The 25,197-nt window shown below is 34.9% G+C and overlaps 2 protein-coding genes across 2 annotated transcripts; both read right to left on the bottom strand.

The window, feature by feature from the left end:
• Positions 1-1,587: 1,587 nt before the first annotated feature.
• Positions 1,588-14,517, bottom strand: LOC112035616 (DDT domain-containing protein PTM). Its single transcript, XM_065765501.1, has 10 exons — positions 12,608-14,517; positions 11,896-12,510; positions 9,949-11,062; positions 9,125-9,413; positions 8,900-9,024; positions 7,902-8,362; positions 7,281-7,309; positions 5,133-5,747; positions 4,700-4,911; positions 1,588-1,999 (listed from the first exon to the last, which is right to left on the bottom strand). The coding sequence occupies exons 1-10, from the start codon at positions 14,302-14,304 to the stop codon at positions 1,943-1,945; spliced, it is 5,214 nt and encodes a 1,737-aa protein (XP_065621573.1). The 5' UTR covers positions 14,305-14,517; the 3' UTR covers positions 1,588-1,942.
• A 9,257-nt stretch (positions 14,518-23,774) lies between these two features.
• LOC136064319 (uncharacterized) lies at positions 23,775-24,920 on the bottom strand. The gene is made up of 3 exons (XM_065765922.1): positions 24,868-24,920; positions 24,325-24,727; positions 23,775-24,246 (listed from the first exon to the last, which is right to left on the bottom strand). Exons 1-3 carry the CDS (start codon positions 24,918-24,920, stop codon positions 23,962-23,964), a joined length of 741 nt encoding a protein of 246 aa, XP_065621994.1. The 3' UTR covers positions 23,775-23,961.
• Positions 24,921-25,197: the final 277 nt, after the last annotated feature.

The raw sequence follows: 25,197 nt of genomic DNA, 5'->3' as shown, positions 1-25,197 counted from the left end.
CATCATCACCACCGAGCCACCATCATCACCACCCAACCAGCATCATCAAAAGGAAAACCCACTCAAACCAAGCCGATCAAGATCAAAACCCATTTCATATGGAAAAGATTTGAACAATGAAGAGCAGCAGATTGATGTTAATCGTTTCGGATGCTCTGCACCCGACATTGATTGCCGCACTACACGAATTGACCAATTTTTTATTTGAATGACTTTGGATAAGGCATTTTTGTTGGGTTCAAGTATGACTTGGACAATCCTAAATGTTAATGTGTTATTGAAATCCTAATAATTTTTAATTGGATTAATTGTTTAAATTTTGGGGCTCATATTCTTCATGGTTTTGTTCTCTCTTAAAAGACAATGTGCTTCCCTAAGCAATGTGGAATTCTATAGAATGCAAAACCTTCTTTTGGGTCACTACAATGAATAAAAGAATGTCATTTCTTATAAGCACATCTCCATGTACTTTCCTAAGCAATGTGGGATTCCATGGGGTCTTGCATTCTATGAAATCTCACATCGTCTAAAGAAGCACATGGAGATGTGCTTGTAAGGAATGGCCTCCCTTTAATGCGTAAATGCCTTTTTCCCCATTGCTATGTGCTTTGGGAGAAAACAAAACCGTGAAGGATATGGACTCCAAAGTAGACAATATCTAATTACACTCCATGTAAGATCATTTAGAATGACATGTTTTACGGATCATAAACTTACAATTAATAATCACATGATTATAAATTTGCTGTTATTTTTGTAATTGGGATACATCATTTTTTGATCATTTATTTATTTATTTTCATTGAACCTCTACATTTGAAAAAATTAATCTGGTTTGTATTAATAATTAGTACATTATAGCAATACACTCGTTCATTTTTAAGGGCATGTTCCGCAAATAAACTCTTGATGAATCTCTATTCAACTTCGACCCCGTCAACTCCATGCAAAATTATTACCGAAGGAGACAAACACGAGTGATTTTTAGGGGGGATATTCACACCCCAGGATTTACAATGAGTGAATCCCGCTGGGAGTATATGCAAGATCCATTTCTCTTCTTGATTTTATTCGAAGTTCCTATGCTCATTACCGACTGATCATTGGTAATAATTCCATGTAAAACCCATGATTTGAAAACAAATGGTTAAAAATCAATAATTTACCACCATATTCATATGAGACTATTACATAGTAGTCATTAAATAGATTCTTTTAGTTCTTTTTACTTCTCTGTTCCTTCGTGATGATGAAATTCTTGATAACCATAATCCAACAAGCCCACCTCCATTTTCAACACATCATACCTACACATCAGACCTCAATGTAACCCAGGTTGACACGACTAGCTTTGAATGACATTTTATCAACAAGGAATTTTTTTTTTTTTTTTTTGGGAGAAGTTTATCAACAAGGAATTAATAAGAGAAAATTGTGCTCTCTCTCTCTCTCTCTCTCTGTTAGACCTGTAAAACAATATCACAACCATTTAAAAAAGAAAAGGCATTACTAAAATTTCAACTACCATCCTCACGTCCTAGTCCAAAAATGAAGATTTTTTTAACAAGCTTGGAAGACAGGTATTCATTTTCTGAGAATAATCTAAAGCTTCTAAACTGAAGCACTATGATGATTGATGTCGCTGGGTAGGAACAAGAATATCCAGTAATTGATCAGAAATATCTAACATCCTTAAATGAACTAATTCTATCTTTACCTTTAATTGTTTTTTTTTTTTTCCCAATCAATTGTTAGCCTCAAATTTGAACTAAAACTAAACCAAGTCACTCTTCCAAGTCAGTATTTACCAAAACCCCTCCCAACAAGATAAAGAATGTTAAAAATGTTCTAGGATTTGAATGTAACAATTTTGGACAATACCCATCAGGAATAACTTAGGGCCGAACAGGATACCCAGCATCTGGTGGTGGCACCCGGCCTTTTAGGCCTTCTTTGACTTAATATCATTGATAGCTCTTTTCTGAAGATCACTGAAAACCTGCAAAGATAAAATTTGAATATCTTATATATGTCTCTATAAAAAGCAAAACCCAATAGATTTGTAGTATCAAAGATGGTATTTCCACATTTTAAACGACCTGGAAAACAACAAATACCAATACTTTCTAAGATATAACCCCAAAATGAAAATCCTGAAATAAATTTTTTTTTTTTTTAAAAAAAGGGTAAAGGAGAAATATCAAGAAAATAGAATGTAGTCTTGGGATTAGGTACAAAAGATACCTTTTACATATATTTTCAAGAGCACAGGGTGATTTTTGGAGATGATAATCTGGGCTAAATGTGATGTCACTTAATTTACAAAAAATACCTTCTACATATATTTCCAAGGGCACAGGAATTTTTGGAGATGATAATCTGGGCTAAATGTGATGTCATTTAACTAAATAGTCTGTATAAGTAACCATAGAAAATCACAAAATTTAGGGGCCATATGCCACAAAACAAAAACCACCTAAAAACATATATATTTTATGAGTATGAAACTCACACACGGCATAGGACTTGAACCCAACAGCCCACTCTAATAAGGGTGAAGGTGCACAGAACCTTAAGATGTCACAAAACAAAAACCACCTAACCACATATATTTTGATGGGTAAGCAACTCACACTCCATGGGACTTTTTAGCCCATAACCTCAACCAAGAACCCATTCTCATGAAGGCAGAGGTGCAAATTTCTAAAGATGTTTTTTCTTATGAATTTTATAGTAAAAGACTGTATACTGGATTCTGTACAATAAACATAAACAGCCTTTATTGTTATTATTATTTTTGTTGTTATTATATTATTATTTTATAACCTTTCTGGTGTATCAATGGATTGGAACAGAAACTCTAGCATCAAATGACATACCTAAAACAAACTTTGCTTGTAAATATTATAATGTTTCTATTTCTTGAGCAGAATAATAACTTTTTCAAGGCGTGAACTATATACCTCTCCTTCCTTTATAAAGCAGATTCATTTCCCCACTTGTAATGGTTTTCAATAAACTGCTTTGCTGCCCCGCAACCTTCTGCTTGGTTACACTGCTTTACCCGCTAGCATATTCAATGTTTCTTTTCCTAGAACAAAGAGTTCTTCTTAGTTGAAGATCTCTAGCTATCTGCAGTTGAATCTTTTGAAACCCGCTCATAATTATCCATTCCTTCACTGTTTTTATCCAATGGATATCTCAATAAATAACAAGCATCCCTCTTTACAAAAGAAAAAATGAAACTGAGTCCAAATATGTAGAGGTATTCCCCACTGAATACCAAGAGAATTCAATTGCAAGCAATCTGCAAACAGATTATCAAATCAGAAACCCTTTTTTTTTTTTTTTTTTTTTTTACCCCCCCCCCCCCCCCCCCCTCTTCTCTCTCTCCTTTTTCTTTAAATCAAAACTCACTGTTAAAGATGAGATGGCTTATTTTGTCAGCATCAAGCAGAGTCTATGAACTGCTGAATACCATAAGACTCAACTAGGACAATACATACAATAAAGAAAACATCTAAACAGCATGTTAAAGACGTGAATTTCTACTTCCCAAGCCCTATAAAATATAAAACCTCCTAGTATTTGCTTGGAGAAAACTTTTGAAGTTAAGGGATGAAACCATCTCTTTTATCAAGCATTCAACTGGGGAAGGTAGTTCTGTGTTCCTCTGGCATTCAGATGGACCTTTTATCCCAAGTATGGGTGTAAGGTGATTATGATACACACAAGAAAAACATTAGTTCTTTTCATGCTAAAGTGGCTACTATCAAACAAGGAGCCTGTTGGAAATGTAACAAAGCAAGGACACAAGATCTTGTAATCATTGAAAGCAAATTTTTTCAGTTGAAAATGGAGGCTAGTGATTAAGTTTCAAGGCTTCTTTCTAAATCAGCTAGGTTTACTAGTGCTTCTGCTTGGGAGGCTATTAGATTTATGAAAACTTTTGTTCCCTGCTGGAGTTTGGTATTACCTACGTATGACAGAATTGTGCATTGGGGTTATAAGGGTATTGGTTTATGTGTGTTCCTCAGAAATTTCATTGATAGTAGGTATCATTTGTTTTTTTCAATTGCTCTTTTTCTCGAAGAGTTTGGCTACAGATTTTGGATTGGTGTTTCATAGAGCAACCTGTTTACTGCTGAAGTGAGGTAATTTAGTGGTGTGCCAGAGATCTCAAAGTTGGGAGCTTCAATGTTAAAACTTTGTATGCTCTCTCTTTCTGCTGCAACATAACATTTATGATTGCAAAGAAACGTTATGAGTTCACAATGGCCTCATCAGACCTTAAGAACTTATTTTGAAGTTGATCAAATTGGATTTCAAAGCTAGGATTGTGTTTTGCAAGTGACTAAAGAAGCTTATAGTAAAAAAGTTCTGCGCTGCAATTGGGGAATATCCGATGCTGTCTTTACCAAGGATGCATATGAATTAGCAAGTTATTGTTGATCCAGGGTGTACTTGTTTTAGCTGCAGGGAACAAAAATGGGGACACATAGTGGGGGATCTGGCTGTCAGGTGGATAAGTGGCTGCCTTGGGATTTTTAGGCAACAGTTTGTAAAGGGCCCAAATGGAAAAAATAGTTGATCCTCCATAAAAATGAAAATCTAATGAACCAATAGTTGGTCCTCCTGAAAAACAAAAAAATATATGAAAACTTTGTACAGGTATTAGAGCCAAGTTGTTTTAATATACCTCGCTCAATGGTGGGACATTATTAGAAACTTCATCATTACATTCAACCACAGCATTACTTTGGGCCTCAACCAACTGGGACACATCACTCTTCACATCTAGCACATGGGGGCAGACAGGAGGGGTTCTTTTGCAACATATGTGGCACCTAAATCCGATAAGTTTATCAATGTTCTCTGGAGTGAGTCCAAGAGCATCTTCATGAAACCACTCTGCACAATATCATGAAGAAAAATATGTTATGATAAATTTATGTACAAAGGAACTCAACAGAGCAACAAAATCTTATGTTATTAAAGATTAATAGCAAAAGGATAAGATCTTTCAGCATGCATTCTGTTCCTTATCAGCATCAAATAACTAAATACACAATTGAAATATGAAAGAGTTAACCAAAACAAGAAGAAATAAAGAACTGAGAAAAGTAAAGTACCTTTACAAATTTCACAAGCAATATAATTTAGTGTAGATGAATATCTTGCTTCACAACAAATAAGGCATTTGGGCTGACCCAGAGTTACAGACAAATTCTCAGAAGAGGAATGAATATTTTTCTCCCTAAAATGAGTCACTCGTTCATCATTCGGCTTTCTAGACAACCGGAGACCATTAAGCCAGTAACTATGGTAAATATGAGTTCTTTTCTTCCGCCAAGAAGCTGTTCTTTTCGGTTTCTGAAATGTCTTCTTTTTGGATTTAATCTTTTTCCCTTTCTTGCGTTGTTCAAGTTTTTTATTTTGTAATGACAAGCCTTTAGCTTTCCTTGGTGAACGACGCAGAGGTACAGAAGCTGGAGCTTTTTTACTATTTTGAGATCGTACTTGTACAACCTTTGTTACTTTTTTTCTACTTTTTAGTCGCACTGGTCTGCTAACTTTGGAGGCTTTTTTACGCTTTTGTGTCTGTAATTTCCCTCCTTTGGTGCCAGTTTTCCCTCTTTTTGCAACAACCTTGGTAGACATCCCATTCTGGCATTGGTGGCATGTGTATGTACATTCAGCAGTGATGGCCCCAGCAGATTTCCTGACATGCCTTTTATGAAAAAATCCTGAAATATGAAAATAATCAGGTCACTCACTAAACTCAAAATGTAAAAAGTAACTCCATGACATACATCAACCTTGAAGCTATCACATTAAAAGGTAACAGAAGATAAACACAAGTTATATATGTAAATTATCAATTTATCTGTAATGAACCACACAACAATGTTAATGAAGGAAAGTTTGCAACTCGAAATTATATTTGCTAAAATGAGAGCAGCAGAGGCAGCTAAGCTGCATAAAGAACCTTTAAAAAGAACGTTAATACCACTAACAGGAGCAAAACTGTTGACCAAATCAGTAAAGCTTAGGATTACAAATAGATTCCACTAGTGACATCATTCAGGAGCCTAAGCAAGATGGAGGAAAATATTGGGCTATTTACAAAATGAATAATCTGGAAGGCATACACTTCTTTCTAATGTGTAATTAAATAATCTGGAAACATAACGAGATGATTTCATTATGGCATACACAAACCATGGAGTAACAATGAAATTTTCATTCAAAACCATGTCAACAATTAAAGAATTGGATTTTGGAAAAAACATGTAGGGTAGGAAATCAAACCCGAAGAAATATGTTATCAGAATGGTTAGGCATTTCCAATTATTATTTTGAAAACAGGCTGAGTGTACTAGTATCAAAAACCTCTTCTCAAGCTTCTATAGGTCAGCGGCTAATTATAACACATTGCCCCATAATTTTAGTAATCATTATATATACAATTTGATCATATTGAGTAAATTTCACAGCTTAATATATAGTTGTCCTTTCACTTTTCCACTCCCGCTTCAGGTCTCTCCTTGACTTACCTCAAATAGTCACATTTTAGCAGTGGTATACATCTTTTACAACAAACAAATAAAATCATCTCAACAGACAGTACTTACCAACTATCTATGCCACCTAAGTGTCTAAAGTAAATAATTAAAGGGAAACTAAATTAACAATCTTTTATGGTACAACCTCAGAGTTTACCTCTTGCTTTATAGTCAATAGCAGCTATTTAATAAAGAAATTCTATAGTTCCACAGAAATTTTCTTCAAGACTCATCATAGCTTATCAAAGCCAACTAGGATACAACATAACCAGTGCCACACTGTATTAGTGACTTAGATGTATAGTGCCAAACTAAAAAAAGGTTAAATTCGCTACATTTCTTGTGCCCATTTGATACAGTTCCTGTCCTCAGCTATAAACTAACAACTACACACTAGAACACAATAATTTGTGCTATTACAATACACATTATGCAAGAGACAAGTAAAAATTGAAAAGAAAAAAATATCTAATCCAGTACAAAGAATAAAAAGGGCAACATAAATTTGATCACCGAGCTGATATGCAAAAACATACCCATATCTTCCAAATCCCAATACAGTTAAGCACAATCCATCACAAAAATAATGGAAGAAATTAAATTATATTAAAAAAAAAAAACATAAATAAACTCTCATTAAATTGTACCCAAACCACAAAATAACATAATAGTTACAAAAGGAAAAGGTCGTAGTACAAAAATTCAAAAACTCACCTTTACAATGCTGGCAGCTCACAGCTTCCCTGCCAATATTAAAAACAAATAAATTCATCATATGAAGAAATGAAGCCAGTAAGATGAAAAATTAAAATGGAACTGAGAAAATACTTAACAGGCAAGAAAATCTGAGCATATTTTAGCTCAAACAATGAGAGACTAAGAACATAAGAATTCTTGAGCAAAAACTCTAATCACAAAACTCAGTTCTCAAATTAACCAGAACAACCTATAACCTATTTCACCCTTCTTATTTCCCTCTCCCATACCATCTAATGCCATTCAACCTGCATGAGACATTCAAAATTACAGAAGCATACTAATTTTCATGCATTGTAGTTTTTATTGCTGACATCTTTAGCACACTGCCTGTGTGCTTTGGTTCCTTGTATTATCTTTCTCTTTATTCAATTTAGTATTATTTAGTTATAATATATATATATATATATTACAGGACCATACTTTGGCCAATTGATGTGAACGTGAAAGGTGTGATTGAAATCTAGGGTTCAGATAAAGTAAATTTAAAGTATTCAGGACAACCTATCAGAGAAATTGAGTTCAAGCAATTGACAGGTGTAAGAGATAAATACATGCAATATAAGAAATATTTAATACCTGATCAGGACATCTTTATTGCAGTGCCCACACTGATGATACTCGGATCTTTCTGACTTGGAAAACAAATACGAAAATCCCCTTTTCTGGAGGCATCTATTTGTTACTCTACCAACCTCGGGAAGTTTCCTAGATTTCATCTCATTAGATTTGCGGGCAATTCTTTTCTCCTCAAAATTTTTCAAGAGATACAAGGGAACATAAGATTCAGCCAACCAATATCTCTTCCTTTCACTAGAGGAATCTTCCAAAGGGGACCCATGCCTTTTAACAATGCCAGGGATAACTCTTCTCTTGCCAAAATCAAGAAGATATTTTACCACTTCCCCTTCAGTGCTCTTCCTTCGGATAATAACTTTCTTGAACAATCTGATTGATTTAATAGTTTCCTTGTCCAATGCAGGGAGAGGGAGTGTGTTTTCAATGTTATCCCACTTAATGTTTGAATCAAACTCTCTAACCTGTAAACTTTACATGAATTAGTGGACCAAGAATTACAGAAGATATCCAATTTGCAACCACGTATAAGTGTCAAGTGAGGTCTGAAAAATGTCCTGGCCTGGCAATTACTGTGGTTAAGGCCTATTTTATATACATACATATATATATATATATATCACTGTGTAATAAAAGCCAACTTATACGCTAAAATATTATTATTACATATTTACCACAAATACAAAATAGTTACGTATATAAATTGAGGTCACTCTCATCGAGTGAATGTGTTAAAAAACCGCACAGATTTTGCCAGCAGTAGTGATGGAAGTCTAGAAACATAAGTATTTCTTTTTTGATTGGTAAGTTACACACCTAGTGGGTCTTGAACCCACAACGTCACCCTCCACTGAGAACTTATAAAGGGAGGAGGTGCCAATTGACCTAGGGCTCATTGGCCAAGAAACGCAAGTATTTCAAAGCAAGAAATAATTCAGGAAGGCCATTGCAACACCTAAACATCAGATACCAAAAGAAACTGGAATTTCCAGGAGATATACCTGGAAAGCAAGCTGCTCTACACTTGTTGCTGTCTCAACAGCAGATCGCCAAGCAACATATCTGCCTCTCTTTGCATATTCTGAATTCTCAGGATATAATATGCCCGGTATCTTTACACACCCAGCTGCAGAATTTTAAACTTCAAACAAATTCAGAATAATTATTCAGCTGACTTAATTGTAAACACTACGACTCCAACAAGAAAGAGAAGACAATATGCAGACCTTGTCTGGCCGCCTTTGATGCCAAGGAGCGAGGAAGAACCTTCCAATTAAAAACTTTACGAGAAAGCCTACCACCTCTCCACCATAATATACCCAATCCACTAGCAGCATTTGAAGAAGGATTCGACTCAGGTTCTGAAGACCTAACCCTTTTCCGGTTAATACCATGTTTTGAGGATGCCCGTGATGAACTAATGACAACATGTGCAGCTGAACCCACAGTAGCAACAGAATCCACATGTCTTGACCACTCAGTTGAGAGTGCAAGAGGACGCAAATTTGACTCCAACTGTGGACATTCCATAACAACAAAAATTACCCCAAAAGTTTCAGAGAATGAATTATAAAGATAGCTAATTATAAGAAGTCAGAAGATGCATATGGGGTGCAATTTGGGCCACTTCAAACCAAGGACTGATTAACTCCACCCAAGTAACAGACAAGGAAATCTGTCACTGCACCCCAACCCTCTCCCTTGCCACCTAAGGCAAGGACTAAAGACCCAACAAAAGCAAATCTGTTATTATTTACATAGTTTTATATAATAAGAACCATTAACATGTCCTCCACCCCCGCCCCCGCCCCTAAAATAAACTCCCAAAGAAAACAGCAGACCACATAGCAAAGCATACAAATTTAGAAAGTGAAGCAAGAAGAAAGCTTTAAAATTAAGTTAGAAAGTCCAGCACTACATTTCAATTTGAACAAAATGAATATTGGGTCTAAGTGAACGCCAAAATGACAAGCCCAGCTAATTTATAATGAGTTGTACCCCAAAAGATTCATAATCAAGTTAAAATAGAGAGGAAGCAAAGAATACTCACTGTGAGCAATAAATGTTTAACAGACCCCACATCAGATGCCTTAAGAATACTTTTTTGCCAGTACTTGGTAAAATGTGGATTCAGCCATGGACCCAACAAAAGCCCATGCAAACGATCTTCAACAGAAAGAATATGACAGATGACATCCATGAGATGGCTTTTCCTATTCTTTTTTGATTGAAGCCCAACCACATCACTTTTAGAACCTTCCCAAAGAGTTCCTAAATACATGTTAAACAAGCAATCTCTGTCATCAGTTGGAACTCTGCATGAAAAACACCACCCGCACTTCTCTTTCCTTGCATCTACATCTAGGTTCTGAGTATTTGCCCAACCAAACCTGGTAGATTTCTTCACAATGGCCTTCATCTGTGCTGCAATTATATCCTCCTCTGTTATAATAGTGTTTTCATTGATTTTGTCCGATGATTTAGGCATCAACTCCCCTGCAACAGATGAGGCAGTTTGAGCAAAACTGTAATAGTTAATGTAACCAATCCCACAATTCATAGGGGATCTCTCTCTCTTTCTAGTAGTTACAGTAGATGAGGAATGGCCAGGATCTGCAGCTTCCATATTATTTTCTCGTTTGACATCTATGCTTGTAGATGTCAAAGAACAGCCTCTAGAGAGTCGGCGTCTTCGTGGTTTTTCAGATCTATTTGAATCATGAGGCACATGATTTTGAAAATTCTGAATGTCTACACTCATTTGTGTGGCTCCAGCTGATCCTTCTGGATTCATATGTGGACTTTCTGTTGCGGTCATGGAATTTAACAAGTTCACAGAACATCCGCTATTACAGTTTTCTTTAACTTTTCTTGCATCATCAGTTTCATTCTTCACAGTATTTGTTTTTGAAGATGTCAATGGTGCCGAGGTCATTAAAATAGCTGGGCTATGTCCCTTCGTAAGAATGTCTGAGCATACAGAATGGTTCAGCAGGTCCAAATTACTAGCCCCATTCAAACTGAGGGGGATAACCCATTGCTTGTAAATAGCCATTAATACGGCACCATAGGAAGTATCCGACTCCTTTAGCACTTCAATTACAACATCCAAATCATTTCTATGGTAGTAACTGAATGAAGATTCAGTGTCACATGACTCTGACCTGCAAGTTCAAAATCCAGACATAATATAACCTAGAACAGATCAGGATGATCAAGAGTAGCATGAGAAATTGTTCATCATGAAAGATATGTATTCTGTCTTTTTATGGCAAAAAAAATTTATTAGGAGCGGATGATGCATATCATTATGCCAATGCTTAAGAAAAGGAACCAATGAAATATAATCATTCAAAAAACAAAGTAAAAAAAAAAAAAAAAAAATCAATTCCTAGTCTGACAATACATTTTGAAAGGGGAAAAAAAAAAATCAACACTACCTTCACAAAAGAAAAGATCATGCTACAAGTTCATTTTTTAATCAAAAACTAAATATGACAGCCACTCTACTGTTTAAATCCAACCAATAAAAAACAGACCAAAAAAAAACTGACTCACAATATCATGGCCGCTGAAGAATAATCAAAACTCCAGCACTGATAAGGTGAAAACTGATGAGCCTTTGATAAATAAGTTTCTAATATTTTTCAAGGAATCAACTAATTCATGACAAATAACTAATCCTAAGCCTGACTACTCAAAAATGGATACACAAATTATTTTCTTTGTATGGATCACGAAATTGTAAAATCCATGTTCATAGTGTTTCGCAGTCTCACTACCGAAACTATCCTCCTACCTAGAAAAATAAACCATCCTCGGTAATTAATAAGGCCAAACAGGTGCTGGCTTAAAGGTTTAAGACAATATTATTAGGGAAATCTATATCAAGAGAAGTGACTTATCATAAAAAGAATGATTACTTTATTAGCAGTAGTAGACTAGTAGTAGAAGTTATATTCAATTTAACTATGTAAACAATATAAGAAAAACTTACACCAACAAGTAACCACAGCTGCTAAAATATAGCCGACCATGAGGATCAATTCCCAATAACTCTGCTCCTCGAAGTGACTTGCGCGGTTTCATCCAAGGCTTATGTCTGTCGATGGCACACTCAGGGCAGTACCAGTCACCCTCAGGCAAAAGATCACTAGCAATTCCCACACACTTTGAATGGTATGCAGCAGGACACCCATCACAGCATATTAAGCTTCCATCCATCTTACAAAGGCAGCATTCATCGCTATTCCAGTCAGTGGCATCCTCACCAACCTCCTTGGTCAAACAAGAGCCACCAGAATCATCTACTGTAACTTTCCTTTTCTTGTTAATCCCAAGGTTTGTACTCCGATCAAAAACCATGTCAGGATCAGCTGCCAAAGATCTTCTATTAAGTTCAGACCTTATGACTTCCACTTCAATCATATCATCACACAGACATCGAAGTATCTCAACCTTTACGGCAGCAGGTTGTTTGTAGTAGTCACTTTTAAATAGCTTTAAGTGACTAATATTAAAACCCGGCTTCAATCCTGAACCATGAATCAGTAGGTACTCAGCCATAAAAATCGGCCACGTAATTAAGTCTAACAAATCCCAGTTAAGACTCCTACATCAAAATTTTGACAGAGAAAACAATAAGCACTAATATATTCAAACCAATTTATTTTACTTGGAAATAGTAAGAGGCAAGGAATAAAGAATACCTCAGGCAATTAGAAGCAGATTCAGAACCTTCATTTGAAAGGTTCTCCAAATGCTTCCGCAGAGTTTGCAAAACAGAAACATGAATGCAATCAAACAATGTACTAGGAGACTTGCTCTTCAATACTGCTACAAAATCCTCCAGCTCAAAGGGACTCAGAAATAATAAACTACTAAATGATCTTAAACAGGCATAGACAGAAAAGAGGTCAGGAATAGGAATTTCATCTAAATTCAAATTTTGTGATGAAGGGGGTAATTGCGGCTTTGAGGGAAGAGCACTGATCTTTTCAGATGCTTCGCAACCTGAAATCACCGGCACTTCCTCTGTTACTGCACTAACTGCAGGGGACGGTGCATCATCAGCAGCACATGAAGTCATCGAAACACGATTCTGAGCAGACCCTCTACGAGCACTTCTCCTCAAAACTGTCTCTGTTGTGGATTTCAAATTATCTGATTTTCTCCTTCTCTTTCTCCGGCTACTTCCTTGTTTGCATGGACTTCCTAAGTTGCCTTGGTCCCCGTGAACAACTGTAGCACCAGCCTCAGAAACACCGTCCTTCAACTGAACTTCCACAGAACTACAACCCTCAATACTATTTTCCTTCTCAAGTCCAACCAACCCTAAAGATGCATCTGCGACTGCAGGCTCAAGGGACCCAGTAATACCCTGCATCAATAAGCCCTCATTGATATCTAAATCGGCTTGCTTCAAAAGCCCATTTGCTCCACCATCTTCCTCACATTTTTCTTCAATATCTTTCTTTTGAATTTCTTCAACAATCTCAGAAGATTCGCTAGCCTTAAACACCACTCCACCATCACCATCTGCATCCTTAATTTCCTCACAAACCTCCAAATTCAAATCAAAATCGCATTCCCTCTTCTGGGTTCCCGAACATGAAACCCCCAAATTTCTGCCACCCAAATCATCATCTAAATCACCATTAACATCCAAATTCAAATCAATACAATCCCTTTTCCTCACATTGTCCTCAGGCTTAACATGGGTGTCATCAAACCCATCACTATTCAAATCCACCTCCTCATTCAAATTAAACCCAGCATTCAAATCAATCCCATCATTTCTATTCAAATTCTCCCCAATCCCAATCCCAATTCCACTTCCACTCCCCTTCCCTAGGGTTTGTGCTTCTTCAACATTAACATTCAAATTCCTATCAACCTCCACACACTCTCTCTCTCCCTCCTCCTTCTCTACAAACCCATCTCCCATTTCCAAATTCCCTTCAAACCCATCACCTAAATTACCGTTAGAATTCGAATTCCCACTAAAATTCCCTCCAAACCCATTACTCAAATCACAATTAGAATTCAAATCAGTCACGAAATTAACGCTAGCATTACCTGCACCGCCACCAACCTCGCTCTTCGGCTCGATACGGGGCCGCTTCTTGGGCTTCCGGCCAAGCAGCGAACTTTCCTCGGCCAACAACCCTTGGGCTTGGGCTTGAGCTTGAGCTTGAGCTTCTTCTTTTTCTCCGTCTCCCTCTTCCTCTTCTTCTTCTCGGGCCTGTAAGAGCAAAGTGAGTTGGGAAAAACCGAGCTCCTCGGAATCACCGTTGTCATAGACGATCTCAAACGACCCAGAGGAGACGTCGTAGGATCTCACGGTCCCCGAGAAAACCCCAAAGCCCTTGAAATCTTTCTTCACAGTTCTACCTACAAACTCCATGGCGATCCGTGAGAGAAAATTCGAATTGAGAAAAAAAAATGGCTTCTTTTTCTTTTAATTTTTCAATTTCTTCTTCTTTCTTCTTCGTCTCTGTCCAGAAATGCCTTTTTGGGCACAGAAAAACAGAGAAAGAGAGAGAGAGAGACCCAAAACCAATATTTTGTTTTGTAATTTGTTAAAAAAATGTCTCTCTCTTTCTCTCTCTAAAAAAAATGCTTTTAACGTGCAAATAAGGAGAGAGAAAAGCCCTTGAAATCTTTCTTCACAGTTCTACCTACAAACTCCATGGCGATCCGTGAGAGAAAATTCGAATTGAGAAAAAAAAATGGCTTCTTTTTCTTTTAATTTTTCAATTTCTTCTTCTTTCTTCTTCGTCTCTGTCCAGAAATGCCTTTTTGGGCACAGAAAAACAGAGAAAGAGAGAGAGAGAGACCCAAAACCAATATTTTGTTTTGTAATTTGTTAAAAAAATGTCTCTCTCTTTCTCTCTCTAAAAAAAATGCTTTTAACGTGCAAATAAGGAGAGAGAATGAAAGAGAGGGTAAAAACAAAAAACTTGAGAGGAACGTGAGTTTTTTTTTTTTTGCGAAGTGGAGTGGGTAATAAAAATGAAAGGGAAGATAGAGAAATAAAGGCAGTTTATAAAGTATATATTGTGGAATTTTGGAAAGGAAATAAAAGGCTTCCCCCAAGTGTTGGTAGTTTGGTAGGTAGGAACTAGAAATGGGTAAAGGGGAAAAAACTGCCCCAAATTAAACTAAAAGTGGGGGTCATAACTTGGTGCGAATGGGACAGGGTATCGTGGGACAGCATACAGTTGTAGGGATAATTAGATATTAATAGAGGTGATAATTATAACTCATGTCACTCTTTTTAAATAACTTATTTAGTTTTTTGTCTTATTAATTTGAAAATTACTTATTTTCGATAGCTTATTTGCATAGAAAAATGCTGAGATCATAACTTTTACCATAACTTACTTATGTAGCAAGTTATGAGTGGTGAAGTAAAAGTGGTAGGTCCATATGGCTCCACAGCTCCACTACTCACGACTTGCCATATAAGCAAGTTGTGACAAAAACTATGGTTTTTGCATTACTCATTTGTATAATATGAGACAAAAAGCTAAAGCTAGCTTATTTTTTAAAATGTGAAACTTGTATTATTTGAAATAGAGCTTAAACAAAAAGTAATGTGGGACTCACAAATAATGGATAATTTAAGCAAAAAACTAGTTTATAATTGGTTGTCAAACACACGTGTGTCCATTTGGAAACTTATCTAGTTTTTTGCTAAAAGTACTATAGATAAAAAATAAAAGTTAAATAAAATAAACTAAGTTTCTATTTGGCATTGATTTATAAGTTAGCTTTTTTGCTTTTTGCTTTTATGTACAAATTTTTTTTTTTAAAACCTCATATTTTTTTCACTTTTTCAAAGTAAAAATATATTTTGGCATATTTTCTATTAAAAAAAACTAAATAAATTATTCTCAAAAAGTTAATTAATTGGTGTTTTGCTGAAAATACCGTGGCAAATAAATAAAGCTAACAACTAGCTTATAATTTAATCCCAAATGTACATTAGTGTACGAGACACACAATGCTACATTAGTTAAAAATCATGTTTTAAAACTTCATTTAAAATTGTAAAATCGTGTCATTTCATAAAGTATGCGTAGAAATGTGTATAAAGAGATTTACCCAAACTAAAAAGTAAGTATTTGGTCAACTAAAGGATAAAGCTTTTGTATTTTTCTTTTTGTCCTTCATTCTTTGAAATGCTAATGCTTAAGAGGGTTGTTTCTATATATTCGGTGGAAAATATAATAATAATAATAATAACAATAATAATAATAATAATAATAACTTTAGTGATACAATTTATTCCATAACTTTTTTTCACAAATAGTTGAATAAGTTGTAAATTCTAGAAAACAAAAATGGTGCTAATGATGAGTATATGTAAAAGTTGTAAAATAACTTACAACTTGTCATCTTAATAAGTTATGAAAAAAATTGTGTGCATAATAAAGTGTTGAAAATATAATAATAATTGCTTGGAAGTAAGGAGCTTGCTTGATGGTTCTAAATGTTAATCCATATGATGCATTGGATAAGTTTTGTAAAATAAATATTTAATGGATTATATAATTAAAATTAGATGTATTGACAAACAAGAAGTTAGCTCAAAATAATTATATAAAACAATATTAAATGTAACTTAATTATAGTGGTTTCTGTTAGCTCAATTTATAAAATCTTTTATCGTCTAAAGTTGGGCTTTAAGTTTGGATTCCACAATGTTTCTCCAAAAAAGAAAAAAAAAAGTTCGGATTCCACAAAATTGAAAAACAAAAAACAAAAACTCATTTGTAAAGTCAACCCAATCATCATAAATCAAACACCAAAGTTTCAAATATAGTTTAATTAACATATATGACTTTCTTTTTGTTGACTCATAACAATTTAGCATTATCTGTAACTCTATAAATAAAAATGCTGTACATGGAAAAAACAAGATAACTTTCTAAAGTTAATGCACCAAATATGGAGAAAATTCTCCTGCTTCCATTTTACTAATATACTATAAGTCGGTAACTTATGCAATATAAGAGGAACTTGGAATAAGTGTACCAATTAAATTTTTTTTTTTTTTTACAATTAATATATGCATAGAAAAGGTTATTCTACTATGAATTGTAGATTCAAATTAAAAAAAGTTCGGATTCCACAAAATTGAAAAACAAAAAACAAAAACTCATTTGTAAAGTCAACCCAATCATCATAAATCAAACACCAAAGTTTCAAATATAGTTTAATTAACATATATGACTTTCTTTTTGTTGACTCATAACAATTTAGCATTATCTGTAACTCTATAAATAAAAATGCTGTACATGGAAAAAACAAGATAACTTTCTAAAGTTAATGCACCAAATATGGAGAAAATTCTCCTGCTTCCATTTTACTAATATACTATAAGTCGGTAACTTATGCAATATAAGAGGAACTTGGAATAAGTGTACCAATTAAATTTTTTTTTTTTTTTACAATTAATATATGCATAGAAAAGGTTATTCTACTATGAATTGTAGATTCAAATTTCTATTCATGCATTATCATAAATTACGTGCATAAAAAGGTTATCCCATCACAATTGATAGTAGTTCTTGTAATACTTAATCGTATTCTCAGGTAACCTTCATGACAGAATATCAAATGTGCAATGACCACCTGGGAAGAAGGGAAAATAGTGAAAAGATATAATAAAATAAAAAGAATCTTTTAAAAAACATTTTAAATAGTCATTCTATTTAAAAAGCATTCTATTATTTTGATGTTTAAGAGTTTAGTGAGAGTGAATAAAATGACTATGAGACAATGCTCATTTTATCGTATTCCCTATGAAACATTCCTTCCAAACACACTAAAAGACATGTCGATCACCAAGTTTTCCGCTCACAAGGGGAGATCGGCTCTGAGGTTCGCCATCAAGTCCCTTAACATAAGTATTGCATGTAGGTATATTCTTAAACTTTAGGCTCTTTGTTCATTATCTTGGTAAATTAAGTGATGTTTTCATTTATTTGTGTATAAGTTGATAGTTGAGAGAGGGAGGATTTCAATTCTAGATGTCTCTAGTGGAAACGCCAAAAAGTGACAGTTGACTTACAAGACTCTTGACAATGTTTTCATTTTCAATATTATGAAATTTGATTGATGGAAGTGAAAAATTATGTTACTCATTGTATTTTAAAGGCGTAAATGCACTTTTAGTCTTTACATTTTGGCTTTTTTCCATTTTAGTTCCTACATTTTAATTTTATCACTTTTAGTCCCTAAACCAATTAACGTGTGTTATTTTCGTCTTTTCCGTTAGTGAACTGACGAAAATAGTTGAGGTGATAGCCGGAGGAATTAAAATATTATAAAAAATGCCACATCAATACCTATTTTTTTTTTTAAAAAAAAAATTGTCAATTTTAACTAAATAAAAAAAGAAAACACAGGATTAAAAACAATAAAATCAAATGTCTACGAACACAAGAACACAAACCCAGAAAATCAAACCCAAGAACATGAATTCAAAATTAAACTCATTAAATCAACTTCCTTTCCCACTTAAAATCAAATCAATAATGCAATAAAATTTAAGAAGAGAACAAAGACCAATGCTAAAAGACCCATGCTGAAACCCCATCAATTTTTCTTGTTCTTCCCCAAAGATTCATACCCAAAATCATAAAATCAAAGAAAACCCAGAAATCTCAAACACTCAAAAACCCAAAAACTCAAACAAAACCCAGTTTATTTCAAAGATATTATAAAAAGGAAAGTTTAGTATATTATATATTAATCTCATCTCATCTTCCAACATCAACGTCACTGAACTCACTCTCTCCCTTCAATCTTCATCCGTCCCTTTTACAAGGGTCAATGGGGTGTAAGGATTAAAAACAATAAAATCAAATGTCTACGAACACAAGAACACAAACCCAGAAAATCAAACCCAAGAACATGAATTCAAAATTAAACTCATTAAATCAACTTCCTTTCCCACTTAAAATCAAATCAATAATGCAATAAAATTTAAGAAGAGAACAAAGACCAATGCTAAAAGACCCATGCTGAAACCCCATCAATTTTTCTTGTTCTTCCCCAAAGATTCATACCCAAAATCATAAAATCAAAGAAAACCCAGAAATCTCAAACACTCAAAAACCCAAAAACTCAAACAAAACCCAGTTTATTTCAAAGATATTATAAAAAGGAAAGTTTAGTATATTATATATTAATCTCATCTCATCTTCCAACATCAACGTCACTGAACTCACTCTCTCCCTTCAATCTTCATCCGTCCCTTTTACAAGGGTCAATGGGGTGTTCACTACTACTTGCAAATTGCGATCCCATCTCAGATGTGGTGGTACAAAGATTATTATGACCCTTGTTCACAATTACAACACAGTAGAAGTAGTAGCAATAGCTTATCTAGACCCAGAAAACCACCACCACAAACCCACCAATCATACCACCACCGACCACCACCACATTATAACCCAGCAACCCAAATCAGCCAAAAGTCACGAACTCAGCCAAAACTAGATTCACGACAGCCCATGGCCTAACCCACCAAGCCCATGACAGCCCATTGCTGCTGCATGTCCTTAACCCACGATTCACAACCACCAAACCCGACCCACCACCAACATCAAGAGTAGGGACCATTGAAGACGAAGGAATCGACCTTGGATCTGGCCAGAATGACTTGAATAATCGCCAGTCCACTCGTCGGTGGCGGAAGTACCATTAAGGCACTCGATGGAGAGGACTGTTGGAGAAAAAGAAATAATAGAGAAGCCAAGAGAGGAGTTTGACCCAAGGGGGAGAGGGAGAGAGATAGGGATGGCAATTTAGATCCGACTCGCGGATACCCGGCTTGGCCCGACCCTAATGGAGAGGATTTTACCCGGCTCGATAAAGAATAGGTCAGGTATGGGTTTTAAAAAAAAAAAACACTCGAAGTGGGTCTGGGTCGGGTTCGGGTTTTATTAAAAAAAAAAAAAATCAAACCCGAAACCCGACCCAGTTACAATGAACTTACTAAAAAACCCCCCTCTATATATATAGCTATAAACACAGTAAAACACTACTCCCTCATTTTTCAGCTCACGCCTCCGGCCTCATCACCCTCCTCACTCCCTCATTTCAGTTCACACCTCCTCAGTCCTCACCCTCGTCCCTCATTGCCTCACACAGCAAACGGCCAACCTCACACTTCACGCAGTCACGCTCCGTCTTGCGCTCCTCTTGTCACCCCCCTCACGGACTCACTCTCAGCCACCCTCACGGCCTCACTCTCACTCTCCAGGCACAGCCGATTGTACCAGATCCTTCAAAGCCCAGCCGATCTTCTGATTTTGTTTTCTATTTGTGATTTGTATTTTTTTTTTTAGTAAAAAATATGTATTAACAGAGAAGAGCCAAAAAAACAAACTGATTTGTGTTTCTGTTTATGTTTGGGATTGTGAATTTGTGATTTGTATTTTTTATTTATTTGATGGTGAAAAATCTGTATTAACAAAGAAGAGAAAAAAAAAAACTGATTTGTGTTTCTGTTTATGTTTGGGATTGTGAATATGTGANCCTTTTTTTTTTTTTTTTTTTTTTTTTTTTTTATTTAAAAAAAAAAAAAAAAAAAAAAAAACAAAAAGAGGAAAAATTTGACACTAAGGCATAATGCATATACTTATACTCAAGATCTTACACAAGCGAGTGTAAGATATTTCCTTTTTTTTTTTTTTTCTTCATATTTTAAGCTGGATGGGCCTATTTTTGGCATCTGGGCCTTAAAAAAAATTGATTGTGATTGGGCCATGATTTGGTCCGAGAATTAGGCCCAAATTTGGCCTAGCTGGACGGGGCCCGCGGAGCCCGGTGGGTGCGAGTTCGGGCCTGGGAAAAAAACCCGTTAAGTAAACGGGTTGGGTTCGGGCTGCGGGGCTTGGCTCGCGAGTTTGGTCCAGGTATGGAAAAACCCAACCCGAACCTGACTCGTTGCCATTCGGAGAGATCTAGGAAATGAAAAATGAGTTTTGGCACTGTGTCTGAGTTTAGTGTTTATTGATGATTTTGTGTTTGGTTGACAAGAAAATTTAAGAAAAATTGAGAAAGTTACTACAAGTTTTTTTTCTTAATCTTTAAATCTTAATTCAAGTGAATTTTGATTTTTAATTCAGTTTTGATTTTTTTATTTAGTTAAAATTAATAAATTAATTTTTAAATTTATATGCTGATGTGGCATTTTTATAATATTTTAATTCCTCTGGCTGCCACCTTAGCTATTTCCGTCGATTGATTGATGAAAATCATGGTTTTAAACCCGGACCGGACCGTACGGTCCGACTGGGTTAATTGTGAACCGTTGATGAAAACAGTTTTTTATATACAAGAACCGGGCATTTAAACAATATGAGAGAACCGCTTGAACCGAGGTCTAACATGAAAAACCGTTCAAACCGTAAGCCGGTTCAACCGCATGTCTGAAGAAATTTGCTTTCTAATTTGAAATTCTGGCATGGATCTGAAGTGAGAAAAAAAAAATAATAAAAAGAGAAAATGATGAAGAAGATCCGAAAATGAAGCAAAAAATATAAGAAGCACCGATGGTATGGTAAGATTTAAAAAAGAAAAAAAGAAGAAAAAAGAAGAAGAAGGAGATGAGATGAGTCGCAGATGTGAGGAAGAAGAAGAAGATGTGCTAGGAAATTGTGTGAACTGTGAAGGAAGTAAAGCATCAGAGTAATAATGTGAAAAGATAAATTTGAAATGACGTGGGTGGGTTGGTGGGAGTTAGAATGGTCAAATACCCATTGTACTAGTACACTAGTAGTGCTACTTTATTTACTAAAAGTCCTGAGTTTTTACTTTTTTTTTTCCCTTCTTTTTTATTTATTTTTATATCTCATTGTCTATACTCTTATTTGGATTTTTTAAAAACATTATAGGTAATTCATTAACTTATATCATTTAGGTATAATAAGAATAAGTAATAATCTTTTATTTGAAAGTTTATTTCAATTTTTAAAGATATTTTTGTCAAATTTGCTAATATTTACAAATTTAACATATTTATATTTATTTTATTTAATTATTAAATTAATTATGATATCATCACGGTTTGATCTCGGTCGAATCTCGGTTGAACCTTTAAAACCTTGAACCTCTCCCTTTAACGGTTCTTTGAACGGTCCGGGTAGACTAGTTGATTGAGAATCATAATACATTATCATGCACGATGTATGGTTATCTTAACGAAAACACATGATAATCTTGATGTTGGACAATGAAACAAAATGATTTTAATTAAGTACACGAAGAATGAACAAGATTCAAGATTTTAACATACAAGTATGAGTTGAATTCGCATAACGGGTTCTTGTACGTTGAGCCCATATTCGTGAATGATGAAATTGAAAATGTGCATTTGGTTAATGGTATAAAAGTCTATGCAGATTGCATTTCTTTGGACCTATTTTTAAGTTTAGATTGTGATTTTCTTTAATATTTTTTTATGGGATTTAATTTGTGATCTTTAATGACAGAATTATTGATTATTTGTGATAAATAAAAATGTAAATGATATGGTTATGCATATATAAAATTTTGTATAGTAGTTGTGAATTTTAAACTATTATTAGCCATTACATCATAGGATACCGGTCTTCAAATTGTGTCGGAGTCTAATATATTCTCATACTGCCAATCAACCTTTGAGCTTAGATAGAGAGATATAGAGGAGTCAATACCGTACCAGAGGCTGTATCGGTTTGCTCAGCAGTACGATATATTTCAGATACTGGTCAATACCGGTGTACCGTTTCGGGTTTACCGCTATTTTTTATATTTATAAATAAATATATACATGTATGTGTGTGTGTATATATTATAATAAATATAAAAGTTTACCATAAAACATTTCCTCAATTCAAAACTAATTGTTCATAGTTTTAGACTTTAGTATCAATTAAAAGGGGGAAATTACACTTTACCACCCTAAACTATGCACCAGATTACACTTTGCACCCTAAACTATCCAACTGCACACTTTGCACCCTAAACTATCACACTTATCACACTTTGCACCCCGGTGTTATTTTTGCTGTTATATTTAATAGAATCTTGCTACATGTGACAAACACATGCTCTTTACTTAAGTGGAACAAAGTTAAAAGACTAAAATAACCTTCCTCAAACTCAGTTAAAACAAAACCCAATTTTTTTCCACATCTCCCTCTATCTCACGTGGGGCCATCCTCTTCCTCAGATTCCACGCAACTTCATTTGCATTGTCTCTCAAAAAAAAAAACACACAAAAATCTCAGAGTTTCTCTCTTATCTTCCTTGGCCATTGACAAAGTTCAAATCTTCTATTACAGGTTAGCAAAATTTAACTGCACAAATGTGATTTTGAGAAACACAAAGCTCAAGATGCCCGGATGTAATTCTTGACTGATTATTTTTTTTCTTTTTATCATTCTCTCCTTAGAATGATTTTGATGATAAAAAAAATCTGGTTACATTTCTCTAGGGGAGGGCATGCAAACAAATCTAGTTACATTTCTCAAGGGGAGGGGCGTGGAAACAAATCTGGGTGCTTCGACCATAAAAAAAAAAAAAAAAAAAAAAAAAAAATTCTGGGTGCTTCGTAATTATTTGAAGAATAATCTGGGTGCTTCGACCATAAAAAAAAAAAAAAAAAAAAAAAAAAAATTCTGGGTGCTTCGTAATTATTTGAAGAATTATCTATTACTTTCAATTCTGCCTGCTCCATAATAATGGACTTTATGACTCCCTCAACTCTTGTCTTTTAGTGCTAAAAAAGCCAAATATTCAGGAAAACAAAGTGCTTTGACATTAATAGCTTTACTCATTGTTCGCAGATGACTATGACACAAAAAATAATCCAAATGTAACATAAAATTGTTAATGCCTAGTAAAAATCATTGTTCACAAATTGATAATGACCAAAAAAAAAAAAAAAAACCCCAATTGGAAGGATTACATGTTGTTAATGCCTAATACGTAAAACTTGCACAACCCAACACAAACTAATTATATTTTCTCAAACCCAAGGTTTTTTCTTTTTCTTAGCCTACATCCTTTGAATGGCTTTTTCCAAAGTTGGCACCACCACACGCTCACTGTTAGCACCAATGGAACTTGCAGCAACAGCCCTTGAACCTCCAGCCCTTGAATCTACAGCACTTGCAACAACAGTCCTTAAACCACCAACCCTTGAATCTACATCACTTGCAACAACAATTCTTACACCTCTCGCTTTTGAATCTATAGCACTTGCAGCAGTAGCCCTTGCACCTCCAGCTGCTTGCTTCTTATTTGTTGTAAGTGTCTTCTTAGCATTGGTGGACACTGTACCCTACATTATAACATAAAACAATATATAAGTATCAAGAATTAATGGTGGCAAACATAACATAGAGCACACAAAACTAACCCTGTCTTTTTTGGATGGACATGTTCTGCTATTATGTCCCACCTTCTTACACTCAGAGCACTTGATGATGGTACCAGCCTTGCTTAGCTTATATGGGTTTTTGGGTTCTGAAGGATGCCTCTTTCTCTTTATCTTGGGTCTACCACGTTGTATCTTATCCTTGGGTGGTTCCAAAGGATCTATTGATGTCCTTCTCCACTGTTCCATACTAGCCACAGGGTAAATTATTGGTTCATATGCCTTCATGTATGTCTCAATTGTGTAATAAGGATGCACATAATCTTCAGGTACACTTCCATCAAATAGTATGGCAGATATGGCATGCTGACATGGGATGCCAGTAAGATCCCACTTCCTACAACCACATGTCCTCTTGCTCAAGTTCACAACAAACCTTTGATGTCTATTTATAAAAAAAAAAAAAAAAAATTGACACAAAAATGTTTTTTCTGACACTCTCATTATAGCAAAAGGTCAGAAAGTTAATATATTTAGTTGTCAATTGATTAGTACAAAATAGACAGACAGACTTGCAACAATTACATGCCACTTTCTGAACAGTCAGGATCACCCTCACAAGTCCTTTCGGTAGCCATGAGAAAAGTATGAATGAATTGATTGGTTTAAGGACCTGTGGAAAATAATTTAGTCATATTCTCCATTTGACCCTAAAATATATATATTTTTGCGTTTGAGTGTAGGGAATGTGCACGAAAGTTAATACTAACTTTTTCAAAGTACTCATTTTGTATTTTTAAATTGTTTTGTGTCTCAGTAGCGCTCTTTGATTCTCTTGAAGTTGAATTTGGGTTTCAAACTTTGAATTCACTATCTGCACTGCTTGGACTTTTTGTCTTACTCTCCAATCAAGTG

Source organism: Quercus suber, unplaced genomic scaffold, assembly GCF_002906115.3.
Source record: "Quercus suber isolate HL8 unplaced genomic scaffold, Cork oak 2.0 scaffold_23, whole genome shotgun sequence".
NCBI classification, from domain to species: Eukaryota; Viridiplantae; Streptophyta; class Magnoliopsida; order Fagales; family Fagaceae; genus Quercus; species Quercus suber.
The sequence above is the reverse complement of the archived record's forward strand: the minus strand, read 5'-3'. Positions and strand labels throughout refer to the sequence as shown.

Excerpts from the sequence above, each read along its gene's own strand:
- LOC112035616 (XM_065765501.1), bottom strand. The coding sequence starts at position 14,304 with ATGGAGTTTGTAGGTAGAACTGTGAAGAAAGATTTCAAGGGCTTTGGG. Across the intron at positions 7,310-7,901 it reads AATAAAGATGTCCTGATCAG|GGAAGCTGTGAGCTGCCAGC; the intron begins GTATTAAATATT and ends TAATATTGGCAG. Across the intron at positions 5,748-7,280 it reads GAGCTGCCAGCATTGTAAAG|GATTTTTTCATAAAAGGCAT; the intron begins GTGAGTTTTTGA and ends TTCATATTTCAG.
- LOC136064319 (XM_065765922.1), bottom strand. The coding sequence starts at position 24,920 with ATGGCTACCGAAAGGACTTGTGAGGGTGATCCTGACTGTTCAGAAAGT. Across the intron at positions 24,728-24,867 it reads GACTGTTCAGAAAGTGGCAT|ACATCAAAGGTTTGTTGTGA; the intron begins GTAATTGTTGCA and ends TTTTATAAATAG. Across the intron at positions 24,247-24,324 it reads GTCCATCCAAAAAAGACAGG|GGTACAGTGTCCACCAATGC; the intron begins GTTAGTTTTGTG and ends GTTATAATGTAG.